Consider the following 11,825-nt stretch of genomic DNA (forward strand, 5'->3'; position numbering starts at 1 on the left):
AATAATCAGGTACCCTAAAGGTCTACTAAGTCTATCCTAAATTTGTCCAAGTTTTTTTTTGTCATTTAGAATAGAGATTCTAGGGATCCTTCCCTCCCCTTGGCCCCTATTGTATCGCTGACGTCAGGTGTGCATTGACGGGACGGGCCGGGCTATACATGGTGTTCGCTGAAACCACACATGAGATGACCGGTAATCTCATTCTCACAACTGTGGAAGGTTCAATTGACGGACTCTACACGCCTGAAGGTCATTTCTTGACAGAAAACAAAGAGCTCGATGCAGAAAATGAGGTATTGGGCTTTGATGTGGGTCGGCAATGGGACCTCGAACCTGCCGGTGATGATGATAAGGGCATGAGTAATGGATATCTCATGGAAGAACACGAAATGACTCGCCGTTGGCACGACCACGCAGTTCTTCTGATACCTAAAGAAGGATTGCTGGACCTGGTGAGACCAGATGGTGGTCAAAACACCTCTCGGCGGCCAGTACGACCTACTTGAGATCAAGAGACCCATCATCCAGGCGTGACACCCGTTGTGGCGATGGTCGTCGACGACTTAGAGAAGAATCCTGGGGGTACAGTCAAGGTGGCAGAAAACATAATCGACGAGCTTTGCGACTCTGGGAATGACACGCAAGTGCTATGCACATGCATCAACCCCATTGTGAACTGGTGCTTGAGGTCTGGTTATATGCCACTATACACAACAGCTTTCCGGAAAACACCCATAACTGTAGTGCATGTACTTGTAGAGTATCTTGCAAAGAAGTACCAAGGCTCAGAAGATTCTATCGATTGGAAAGAATGGTAAGTTTCTTACGTCCAAAGTCATGTATTACCTAACCTCAATACAGGCTTGACGATATCACAAAGAAGCCCATCGGGCGATTTGGAATATCATATCGCAACTTTTCGCGTACTATCCTGGCTGTCAGTCCACCTGTATGGAAATCTTTTGATGCATGGTCGGAGACAATAATGGACGAGAAGCTAGACTCAGAGCTCAGTTGGGAGTATAAGGATCTAGAAATGATCCTCGACTTAATCCGGCTCCGCTGCGACAACACTCACTGGATTGTCAACAGGTTCGTCTATCTTGTTTTGCCGACCGTTATTTACTTCAGTCAATTTGATGCTCATGTGACGTTTTAGGCTGCTTCCCAGAGTTGCGTCTGGGTATCACAACGAGGGCCATAGCGCACTCTTGATCCAGCTTCTGTTCCACATCTACCAGTTCAGAAAGGAACCACAGTTTAAACATGCAAAGGCAATGTTCGAAAGCATTATAAATCACAGCGATGGTAAACTCAACTTCTCGCCTGATAGGCTTGAGCCTACGGAAGAAGCTTGGTTGGTTCAGACTCCAAGGCATGATATGATCTGCGGCCCTTTTGTTCGGCTCACTACTGAGTGCCACGCTATTGGAGCATTTGTAGAAGCTTCTCGGGTACTTAAAGAGACATTTTCTCTCTTTGTCGCAGAGAAGGTGAAGTGGATTCTTGTCAAAGATCCATTCGGTGTTATCTTTTGCTTGATCACCCCCCTCATTCGATTGTCCGCGGACGGCCTGTGGAGGAAGATACCGGCTTGATTGGAAGTTCTTGAGCTTCTTGTGCGCAAAATCATCCGCCTTAACTTGCCCAGGCAATCTCAGGCTGTTGGCGGATTGGTTTTTCCGAGAGTGAGGCTGTGGGTTCTGTGAGGATTGTGCTGAACTGGATCGATTCTTAGCTTCGCCTCAGGATACCGTCTGGGAGTTCAACGCACCAAAGACTCGAAGATTGCATATCGAGCATGCTATTGGGGTAGAAGAGTCGCTCCAAGCTTTAAGAGTATTGAATCAGACAACCGGCACGTGTGAGAAACTCAGGGTGACCAAGACGGCAGCCCAGGCCCAACCTGACTTGCGAAGCTTGGTTTTCAACTACAGCGGCTTAGAGAAGGTTCTTCAACCTCTCCGGGGACATTTCATGAGGAAGGCACTTGGTGAGCAACGATACCGTGAGATCATCTTGCTGGAGGGAGTAACTCCATACGTGCCGCCCCTGAATTCAGCTGAAGTGAGAAGGCCACCCACTGGAGATGGATCACAGCCTGGTAAACGGCTCTGCACCTCCGAGATGGGCGCCATAGACCGGGGTCTGCCGTACAATCAAACAGCAGGTCAGACGGAAGCGGGCAATGTTTAGCACTGCGAACAAACTCAGTGTCTTATTATTGTTCGATCGCTACGTTCAATTTTACCAGCGGGAAGGTCTCTGCATTCATCCGTGGCTTGTGGCAGCTGTTATCCAAATGTTGCACACGCGGGCAGGCATTTAAAGTCAAACCTGTCCATCATTTTCTTGACGAGATAAACCGACTCCTCGCAACTCCACAATATTACCAGAACGTCAACAAACACCAGAGCCTGGTCGAACTGGCGAGTTAGACCACACCATGTCCGACTATTCAGATGAGGGATCTGAAAGTTCCTCAGTTGACGAATATGCCGAGAGTACTCATGCGTTGTCACGCACGCTCGACTCGATCCGATCCACCGGTGACATTTAGTACCTTCGATATTTACGCTGAATATGCGAATCCAGGTTGTAATTGAAGGGGATCGTCCTATCCGCCTAACACTAGAAGAGGATGACGCGCAGGCAATAAAGAGCGGTTGCCAACAGGCGCCCTTTGACCATCGCAACAGGACGGTTGTCGACACTTCAGTACGCAATACATGGGAGCTCGATGCCTCGAATTTCAATCTCGTGAACAAGAAATGGTTCGAGGACTTTAGCTCAAGGATACTGCGCTATATGGCCAGAGGACTCGGTTTGTTCGAACTACGAGCCGATCCTCACAAGCTACTCCTCTACGAACCTGGATCGTTCCTCCAACCCCATAAAGATTCAGAAAAGGAACAAGGCATGATCGGAACTCTTTTCGTCTGTCTTCCTTCGCAACATGAGGGCGGTGACGTTTGCTTGTCCTTTGGATCTCAAAAACGACGTCTTTCAACAGCCGAAAACTGCGAGTTTGACCTCACAGCCATGTCCTGGTATTCAGATGTGACACATGAAGTCGAGCGACTGACATCTGGATATCGACTCGTCCTCGCCTACAAACTCTTTGCAACGGGGGAAGATGAGCTATCGGCCTCCACCTTCTTCCAGCGAACCAAGGATCTCAAATCCATGCTGGCTAGGTTTCGGACTGACCTCCCCAAAGTCGGTAAACTTCTGTACCCCCTAGACCACCTTTACGCAGAGTCAAGCTTGTGCTTGAGAAATCTTCAAGGCCGCGATCGATCCATTGGACGCTATTTGAACGAGATCTGTTCAGAAGCTTGCTTCTACTTCATGTTTGGACAAACAACGCATTTCTAAGTTGACATAGATGACTGTGATGAGTACCAAGATCAAACTACCCTCAGGACCCTGTACAATCTGAACGGTGATCAACTTTCTTCAGAACTCGTTCTCAACCTTGAAGATTTCTTGGACTACGATATTGGGAGGGAAGCCCCTGATATCGAGGATGAAGGGGGGTTGTTTGGTAAGGCCAAAGAGCCGCGCGCGTTTCATTATCACAAGACGGTAGCCTATCTTATGCCGAAGGAGTACCTTGACCAGTTATGCTCGAACAGGCCCTCTTACAGACCTTCTTGCACCATAAAAGAGGATTATTTTGACAGAAATGGTGTATCAAGATCTTTTGAAAAACCGAGATGATCCATACTCAAGACAAGTTGCTACAGCTTTCATGGAGAACGCTTTGTGTCTCCGCATGCAACTATGGTCAAAGGGTTGAGTTCCAGGTCTTATCTCGAAGTGTGCTTTGGAGCTCGAGAACACGAAGATCTTTCTGGAATGTTTCAGAAAGAATTTCCGATCGCACGGAGAGGACATTAGCCGAGGGCTGGTAAATTATCTGAGAAAGCACTTTGATGACAAAGAACAAGCGATCGATTGGAATTATTGGTAGGTCGAACTCATTATGGCTTTGCCATGAAATTTACGATATTGACATAAGCACAATAGGTTCCAAGAACTCATCAAAGACACTGTTTCAGCTAAAGACTTCGATTCCTTTTGTGCTGCTTTCAAGTCATTGGCAAAGCACCCCCCTCTATTTGAGAGTTTCCAGGTCTAGGCAGATCCCATTTGCGAAGAAAAGATACAATCTCAGGCTTCATGGAAGCATGACCACCGATTTTTCCTCCTCAATTCTAAAAAAGCGCAGTGGAGATGAAGAATGGATACTTCAAACATATGTTGGTCAGAGATGTTGCGTGACTCAAGAGGAGCAAATTACTAACACTGCTAGCTTTCTTCAGAAAATCGTATCGAAAGCTGAAAGCTCCCTTTTGTTGTTTCTTCTACAGCACATGTCATCTGAGAGGACTGGTTCATTCAAGAAATTCTCTGAGCTCTGCAAGTTCACCCTCGAGCATGCTGGACAACAATTGGATTTCCCAGTAGAAGAGCTCAAATCTGGTCTGATCACGGGCAGGTGGTCTCAAGGCAGTGAACTTGTCGAGCAGCTGAAAGAAGGCTATATCAAATTGTGCGGGACAAGAAGCTTGGCGGATATTGGAGCGGAACTGCAAAACTTTCAACGACAACAAGGAGCTTTGGCTCCCATTTGAAAACTATGGTATATATGACAAATTTCTTGAGCCTCTTATCAAGATTCTGGAGGCAAATGAGGCGCCTACAATTCCAGCAGTGCAAGATTTCCTGGGAACCGCGCTGCGAGAGGTACCCCATCGTCCGATCAATTCCCGGCCAGACGAACTGGTAGGATGGGCTCACAAGAAGCCTCCCTGTGGGACTACAACAGAGGAGTGCAAAGACTGTCAATGGCTTGACGCTTTCCTTGAGGATCCTGAACAGCAAGAATGGGAATTGTCAATCGATCGCGCACACCTGCACTACCTTGAGTATCGTCTAAGAGATCCGATCTACTCACCTAAAAGAATGGAGGCTGGTTTAAAGGTCCAGCTGACGATTACAAAACTGGGGACAAATTTCGACAAGGAATTGCGCGACTGGCAAAAAAGCCCTTCGAGAAGTGGGCAGCCAGCTCCGTGGGTTGAGAGGTGACTACTTAAAAGTTTTTTCGGGTGATGAGAAGTATAAAGAGCTGGTCCTATTGGAAAAGCCTGGACAGGAAGACTTGCGGAAAACTTTGGCAAGCAAGAGACCGTCAGAGGAGGACGGCGATGCACCGCTAAACACGAAGCGCTCGCGTGCAGAGTGAATAAAGATTGGATAGTAATGATCGTTGTTGATATGAGTCTATGTAGAAGTAATATCCAGATGTACCCAACTCCAGCTATGCAACCTTTATCATGCCCGCGTAAACTCCAAACCAAATCATATAGGATATCATGAATCATGCTTGCAAGGCCTCAAGGCCGACAGTGAAATCTTCTATCTCCATTCCTCTAAATCCTTCCTCAACGACCCAAGCTCGACCCTTTTCAGGGGTGAAAAGAGTCTCGCAAGATCGTCCAACTACCAAGAGACCTGGAGGTCGGCTGCCCTCTGTCTCAATGGCCTCAGCAACATGCTCAAGTGTGGTTCTAATAACCCGCTGATCGGGACAACTGGCACGCTCAATGACAGCACACGGAGTGTTGCGGGGCCAGAGTACTCGCTTGCTCTCGCCTGTTACAGGCGAGACTTGAGTAGGTTCTGGTGGAGGAGGGGGCTGCGCTGAAGCAGCCTCCTCATTAGCTGGAGCAAGAGGCTCAAGCTCGATGTGAGTTGTCAGCTCACGAATGAGGCCGTTGATTCGGTGAAGGGCCATGAGGAAGACCACAGTACGGCTGGGCACGAACTCTGGCGGTGAAGGAGCCTTGCCCTTCTTGCCCGTGCCAGTGCATATCAGGATCTGGTCAGCAACATCACGTTGCGTAGGAGGGATGGCTGCGAAAAGAGGGGCACTTAAAGCACTCGTAACACCTGGGAGAACCGATACTCTGTCTCCAAAGCCGTGTTGACGGAAGTAGGCCACCTCCTCACCACCACGTCCATATACATATGGATCACCCTGCTTGAGGCGCAAGACTGTCTTGCCCTCTTGAACTCCGGCGAGAGCCATCTCGAGAAGTTCTTCTTGAGCGCGATCTGCGTTACCGGGGAACTTGCGAGCGATCTGAACAGGAGTGCGGCGGGGGATAAGGTCAAGGACACCAGAAGGCACCAGCTTATCAGCAAGAATAAGATCAGCGGTCTTGATAGCCTTATGAGTGGCCTGGGTGAGGAGATCAGGGTGACCAGGTCCGCTACCAGCCAAGATAATGGTACCAACACGCTTCTCTGGCGTACCAGGATCACGCTTGATATCAGGGCCATTACCGGGGTATGACTTGAGAACCGTCTCAACATCATTGTCGGTAATAGCAGCGAGGCGCTTCAGGGGCCAGTATTCGCAGACCTGACTCAACCAGCGCACCCTGCGGTTCTTCGCATCCTCCTCAGTAATTAAACGGTTGAATTGAGCGTTTTGGTCGTACGAGTCATCGAGAGAGGCGGGGTCGTCTTGAGCGCCTAGGGAGTCTTCATCATGGATGCGGCGGCGGACGTCTCCGAGGCGTGTGCAGGCAGCACCCAAGTTGACGGGGAGGGAAGCGGCAATATCACGACGAATTCTCGAGGCTAGCTTACAGCCACGGCCATTTGTAGTGACGCCGATCTGGAGCGGGCCGTCGGTATGTGTCGAGAGGAGAGAGAATGTGCAGAGTTGAGGAGCGTCAACGACGTTTACGGGAATGCGATTTCGTTTGCAGAGGGTAGAAATATGAAGACCTGATAATTTTTAGTATATTGACTTTGTCCTTTGTTACAAGACCTACTTTGAGGGTCTCGTGGTCCTGACGTGACAAAGACAGCATCGACTACACCATCCACTTCCTCGCGCCCAAGTCTTAGCAAATCGGCGTCTTCGAACTGCTTCTTGTGCCATTGGACACTGCCATCGTCGATCTTCTTCTGCAGAGCATAGTGAAGCTCAGAGCCTTCGGGGGCAATAAGGATTGGTCTTGCGCCAGAGCTTAGAGACTGGGTACATCGAGTCGCAGCGAGCGGGTTCGTGCCGATAACGAGATGAGTATTGCCTCTGCAGTTGAGAGCTGCGAGAAGCGATGAAGGTATTGTTGATGCCATTTCGAATAATTTGATTGATCCGCTTATACAGAAAATAAAGAAAAGAAATATTTCACCTCAGCAACAACGCACCAAAATGTCGCGACTGCGAGACTCGGTCGGCTTATAAAAGAGCTCTCTCATGAACTGAACGAGACTAGACCCTGAACCCCTGCTCCTCCCTCATGAGCCGATAGAAGAAAAAAAGTTACCCCATTGCCCCTCCCCCTCCAGAGACTCCAAATCAGGCTCGTGTCATTGGCTCAAACTCACGCCATCTCTTTAATCGGGCTGTCGGCGGGCACCAAAGACACCCTTGATAACGCAATCGCCGACTTCCGCGGGCCGCAACCGGAGATGTCAGAATTGCGATAAAGCACGTTATTTTTGAGTGTGGGAAGCGATAAGATGATCTGATGCATAGCATGGAATTCCGTGGTTTTGGTTCTTGGGCGGAGATGCAAATCTCGAGAAGACCATCTGATATCAAGACACGTGATAACCAAATGGCCATGATATGGACTTCGCCTACGTATTAGTGGTTCAATCCATGTCATGATGAAGGAATAGCAAGGCCAATTGGATCATAAATCGTCATTCGTCAGGAGCAGACAAAAAGATAAAATAGTCTCTTGCTTGACGCATCATCGTGTAAGGGCTCACGCCAGAAACATCACCATGACACCGCAGCACAAACTATCACAGAACACAAAAAAAACAAAAAAGAAAGCCTCGCAAACGCTCGCAATCGAATTTATATAGGAACAGCCCGATGCGGGGGTCGAACCCGCAACCTTGAGATCGCGTACTCGTAAGAGTCTCACGCTCTACCGATTGAGCTAACCGGGCGTGGCTCTTATTGTTGAGGTTCAATCATCGGAACGGTGTTCAAAAAGTCGCCGCGTACGCTGAATGACTTGAATGAGGCTCATTATGCTGCGGGAGAGTGCTTCACGACAATTAAGCATGGTTCGAAGGCTTCGAGGAGTGTATTGCATAAAATCGTTACATTGTTTTGGTGTTGAGATCTATCATCATGCCCAATGCCCTCATCATGACTTCCTGGCCTCGAACCAGTGTTGGTACATATATTTTACATATAATACATCCACCTATGATCGACCTCTTCTGTCAGAGTCGTCTTGCAGTTCAGCCTCTACTTCTTCATCCATTTGCTTGGCGATTATTCTCTCTTCCTCTTCCTCCGCCTCGAGAATCTCCTTGATAAGGCGGCTCTTCTTGTCCATCTTGTTCTTTCCACGACGCTCACGAGGGGCGTTCTTCTCGCTGGCACTGATACCGCCAGGCCCCATGACAATCTCGACCTTTCTGGGCTTCTTGCCTTGTCCGGCTCGTTTACCACCGTCGTCGGGCCCCTTGCCAGTACGAGCGTTGCGTGGAACTCGCGTCTTGGCTCCAAGAGCCCAAAGGTCGCCCCATCGTGACTTGCGAGCATCGTGGTATGCGAGTTTGCTTTGGCTCTTGGTAACGGTCCATCTCTCAAGCTTGCCTTCCGGTGTGCAGAAGTCAAGGGTAACATGGCCCTTCTTCTTCAACGGAGGCATGATAGATCGCGGCAGGCTCTGCATGTCGGGTTTTTCGTCAGAGTGTTCGTATCCTTCGAACGCCCGGTTTGCTGCCTCCTTACCACTTATAGACCGCTCCTTGGCAACGCCACGTCTAAAGGCCACATAGCTGAACTCCACCTCACCCTGGTTTCTCGTGCTGTTTCCAAGCATTCGAGAATAGAACGCAGGACGTACAAATCTCTGACTAAAATGGCAGAAATCCTTGCGGCCTTTGCTCTTACCAGGAGTCTGGTACATCGGGCACAGCCCCTGGTTAGTACAGGGGGCAACAACATATCCGAGCTCCTTTTCGCGTTGATAAGCAGGGTTGAAGTCCTCGCTATCAAGCTCTGGTTCTCCAGATTGAGGCAAAAGGAACTGCCGAAGGACGGTGTCTCGAACATGAGCAACAGCCTCAAATCCTCGAGGATGGGCCTTCTCTAGGACAATCAGAACACCGCCGTCTTTGTTTAGTAAGGTCCAGAGTTTGTTAAGGACTGCTTGTCGATAGTGGTCCTGCTCTTCCTTCAGAAAGAGATGAGAGGCGATAATAACATCGTAGCTCTTGCGAGGTTGAGGCTTGCTACCCGCATCTAGATGCTCGCCCTTCATCTCTCCTGAGTGCTCATAGTCGGGAAGTCGAGGAAGGAAAGTGGTGTTCTCTAGGAAGGTCTTGGTGCGGTGTCGTAAGCGATCAGAGCCAATAATGACTGTACGCTTGCCTGGGGGATTATCCCCCTTGACCTCGCCCTTTTCCTTGAGTAAACCCCATTCTGCTCGTACGATCTCGTCCCAGGCAATCAAGCCTGCGCCACCAGATCCTGCATCAAGAACGCTCATGCCACTGCCATCTTTGAGTTTGGACTGAAGCCACTTGCTGCCAACTCGCTTGCGAACTTCTTTGAGGGTAGCCATCACTGAGGCATAGGCTGGCGGCATGAAGCCTGCAAGGAAAGCATCGCCTTCAATCTCAGTCATATGTCGCTGATCTGCTGGAAGGCCAACACCAAACATATTTCCATTCCTCTTGGCTTCAGGTGTCGCAGGAGACAGAGGAAGACCTGGACCGCCAAACGCAGTTTCGGCGGCACTCTTGACGTGATCGATATGAGTTCGCTGTAGAAGATCACGAATCGGCATGACCATTTCGTCCTGTGGCAAGAGAATCTCAAGGGGACTTCCCCAGAAGCGACCCTCTAGAGTCAAGGGGTGAAATCGCGCCTCCTCGCCAGTGACTCGCTCACTATGCTCATACTCCTCAGGCCAAGTCGCTTCTGTATCTTCCTCCAGCCGTTCCATCTCTAGTTCTTCCTGAGCCGCCGCTTCATCTTCAGCCTCTTGTTGCTTCTGCTGTGCGACCTTGAAGTCCTCTGAAAGCTTCTGTAGTGCATCGTATTCTCGTTGGCTTCTGGCAACTAAATCGACGTAGCCTGGCACCATTTGGTCGATTGCGCGGTCCTCCAAGTCGGTTTCCGGAATTGGCTCGTTTATGTCCTCAACACTCTCATTCATAGGAATTTCGTAAGTGACCTCTTCAAATTCGCCACCCTCAAGCTGCCTCAATAGAATACCTTCATTATCTGGCCGTGGGGGTTGTGGTCCCATGTCCGCATGCTCTGGAATACCGACATCTTCAGGTCTCGTCTCACGTAGCGGCGCGCCGTATAATCGTTCGTATACCGCATATTCTTCATCGTTAAGGTATCCTTTTGGTAAAGTATCTCGAAATCTCTGTTTCGCGTCTCGAACAACTTGCTCAATTTCCTCCGGCGACGCTTGTCCCGGTGTCTGTGTGTCTTGTCGCAAACATCTTGACGTCGAAAATGCCTGTGTAATTGCTGCGTTCCTATTGGGCTGCAAGTAACGGGAGGAAGAAATATGCTGTGGGCGAAGTAAAGGAGTGGAAGTAGAATAAAACCGTGAAGATACCGTTAAAGAAGAAGCACTACACCTCGGACAAGCATTTCGGATCCTTCTGGCCGACAACATTTTCCGTACTATACAAATCTGAGGGTATGGAGTTGAAGTTTTAAAGAGCTTCATTGGGAGTTTTTTGTCTTGACGCGCAATCACGTGACATTGTGGCAATTGTCTTTACGCTTCAGCTAAATTGTCACCATGCAATGAAAAATGGAGAGTCAAGATCATATGAACGAGTCGAATGATTCTAGAACTGTATAGTAAGTTCGCCTGAAAAGATTGAATAACCATGCCCATGTAGAGCCCTATACTGATTAACGCCATGCCCGAAGTTTCTCTTAATCACCACCAAGATCTGCCAACGTCTTGAAGGACGAACGTGGAGGAGCTCTGGCACCACTGGCGCTCTGCGAACCACCAGTGTTTCTTGGTGCTGGTTTACGATGAAGGTTGAAAGGGCTCTCTTCGGCTGACTTATACGGGTCAAACTACCATCTAATTAGCAAACCCCAATATTCCACACTGATAGGCCGCCAGCCAGTCACTTACCGTGAACAAAGAAACAAAGTATAGTCCAAAGAACGCTATTAGAGCATCGAAAAAGCCTTTCAAGTTCCACTGTTTGGACAGCGAGGCAGATCGTGACTCGCCACCGAGCGTTCGCCCGGGAGTCTTGAAAACATTGCCAGTAGCTGGTCCGCCAAGCTTGACCGCATTATTGATAGCCGCCGTAAGAGCGGGAGGGTTGGCGCCCTTGATGGTCTCGATGCAGGTGCCATTGTGGAAGATCTTGAAGGTCGGCATGGCGGAAACACCTTGGGCTCGAGCGATGCCGGACTGGTTATCGACGTTGACCTTTGCAAAGGCAACCTTCTTCGGGCGTGAGTGTTCTTTGGCGAGAGCTTCGAATGTAGGCGCGATCATCTTGCAGGGACCACACCAGTCGGCGTAGACTTAGTAGAAGTAGTGTTAGTGATCATATGGGTGTTCGCGGAATGTTCGAACGTACAATCTGCGATCACCACATTTGTACCCGAGAGGAGACTACTCCATTCGGACTCAGAAGCAATGTTAATGGGGCCGCTCATGGTTGCGATTTCGTTATTGTTGAGTCTGTTTGCTTGTCGTGAAAGGCCACATTTGTCGCATTCTGTTCGCTATGATGCTGACGAAGCGCGGGCGACCCTCGAAAGC

At 49.3% G+C, this 11,825-nt stretch overlaps 6 protein-coding genes and 1 non-coding gene across 7 annotated transcripts; 3 read left to right on the top strand and 4 right to left on the bottom strand.

Moving 5' to 3' along the window:
* Window positions 1-185: 185 nt before the first annotated feature.
* FOIG_05962 (uncharacterized protein) lies at window positions 186-506 on the top strand (the record flags this gene model as incomplete). Its single annotated transcript, XM_031204887.1, has 1 exon — window positions 186-506. The coding sequence occupies one exon, from the start codon at window positions 186-188 to the stop codon at window positions 504-506; it is 321 nt and encodes a 106-aa protein (XP_031065136.1).
* A 33-nt stretch (window positions 507-539) lies between these two features.
* FOIG_05963 (uncharacterized protein) lies at window positions 540-2,080 on the top strand. Its single transcript, XM_031204888.1, has 3 exons — window positions 540-814; window positions 862-1,092; window positions 1,160-2,080. Exons 1-3 carry the CDS (start codon window positions 549-551, stop codon window positions 1,596-1,598), a joined length of 936 nt encoding a protein of 311 aa, XP_031065137.1. The 5' UTR covers window positions 540-548; the 3' UTR covers window positions 1,599-2,080.
* A 366-nt stretch (window positions 2,081-2,446) lies between these two features.
* On the top strand, window positions 2,447-3,384 carry FOIG_05964 (uncharacterized protein; the record flags this gene model as incomplete). The annotated part of the gene is made up of 2 exons (XM_031204889.1): window positions 2,447-2,549; window positions 2,639-3,384. 2 exons carry the CDS (start codon window positions 2,447-2,449, stop codon window positions 3,376-3,378), a joined length of 843 nt encoding a protein of 280 aa, XP_031065138.1. The 3' UTR covers window positions 3,379-3,384.
* Window positions 3,385-5,230: 1,846 nt separating this feature from the next.
* On the bottom strand, window positions 5,231-7,381 carry FOIG_05965 (uroporphyrin-III C-methyltransferase/precorrin-2 dehydrogenase/sirohydrochlorin ferrochelatase). Its single transcript, XM_031204890.1, has 2 exons — window positions 6,855-7,381; window positions 5,231-6,807 (listed from the first exon to the last, which is right to left on the bottom strand). Exons 1-2 carry the CDS (start codon window positions 7,162-7,164, stop codon window positions 5,390-5,392), a joined length of 1,728 nt encoding a protein of 575 aa, XP_031065139.1. The 5' UTR covers window positions 7,165-7,381; the 3' UTR covers window positions 5,231-5,389.
* Window positions 7,382-7,894: 513 nt separating this feature from the next.
* Window positions 7,895-10,754, bottom strand: FOIG_05966 (uncharacterized protein; the record flags this gene model as incomplete). Its single annotated transcript, XM_031204891.1, has 1 exon — window positions 7,895-10,754. The coding sequence occupies one exon, from the start codon at window positions 10,752-10,754 to the stop codon at window positions 8,256-8,258; it is 2,499 nt and encodes an 832-aa protein (XP_031065140.1). The 3' UTR covers window positions 7,895-8,255.
* Window positions 7,910-7,992, bottom strand: FOIG_05967. Its single transcript has one exon. It is a non-coding gene; the product is annotated as a tRNA-Lys (tRNA).
* An 88-nt stretch (window positions 10,755-10,842) lies between the features above and the next one.
* On the bottom strand, window positions 10,843-11,795 carry FOIG_05968 (uncharacterized protein). Its single transcript, XM_031204892.1, has 3 exons — window positions 11,641-11,795; window positions 11,181-11,584; window positions 10,843-11,119 (listed from the first exon to the last, which is right to left on the bottom strand). The coding sequence occupies exons 1-3, from the start codon at window positions 11,717-11,719 to the stop codon at window positions 10,970-10,972; spliced, it is 633 nt and encodes a 210-aa protein (XP_031065141.1). The 5' UTR covers window positions 11,720-11,795; the 3' UTR covers window positions 10,843-10,969.
* Window positions 11,796-11,825: the final 30 nt, after the last annotated feature.

This window comes from Fusarium odoratissimum, assembly GCF_000260195.1.
Source record: "Fusarium odoratissimum NRRL 54006 unplaced genomic scaffold supercont1.8, whole genome shotgun sequence".
Taxonomy (NCBI): domain Eukaryota; kingdom Fungi; phylum Ascomycota; class Sordariomycetes; order Hypocreales; family Nectriaceae; genus Fusarium; species Fusarium odoratissimum.

Coding starts and splice junctions, on each gene's coding strand:
- FOIG_05963 (XM_031204888.1), top strand. CDS start 549: ATGGTCGTCGACGACTTAGAGAAGAATCCTGGGGGTACAGTCAAGGTG. Junction 815..861: donor TCTATCGATTGGAAAGAATG/GTAAGTTTCTTA, acceptor ACCTCAATACAG/GCTTGACGATATCACAAAGA. Junction 1,093..1,159: donor ACTCACTGGATTGTCAACAG/GTTCGTCTATCT, acceptor GTGACGTTTTAG/GCTGCTTCCCAGAGTTGCGT.
- FOIG_05965 (XM_031204890.1), bottom strand. CDS start 7,164: ATGGCATCAACAATACCTTCATCGCTTCTCGCAGCTCTCAACTGCAGA. Junction 6,808..6,854: donor AGGACCACGAGACCCTCAAA/GTAGGTCTTGTA, acceptor AAAAATTATCAG/GTCTTCATATTTCTACCCTC.
- FOIG_05968 (XM_031204892.1), bottom strand. CDS start 11,719: ATGAGCGGCCCCATTAACATTGCTTCTGAGTCCGAATGGAGTAGTCTC. Junction 11,585..11,640: donor AAATGTGGTGATCGCAGATT/GTACGTTCGAAC, acceptor ACTTCTACTAAG/TCTACGCCGACTGGTGTGGT. Junction 11,120..11,180: donor ACTTTGTTTCTTTGTTCACG/GTAAGTGACTGG, acceptor ATTAGATGGTAG/TTTGACCCGTATAAGTCAGC.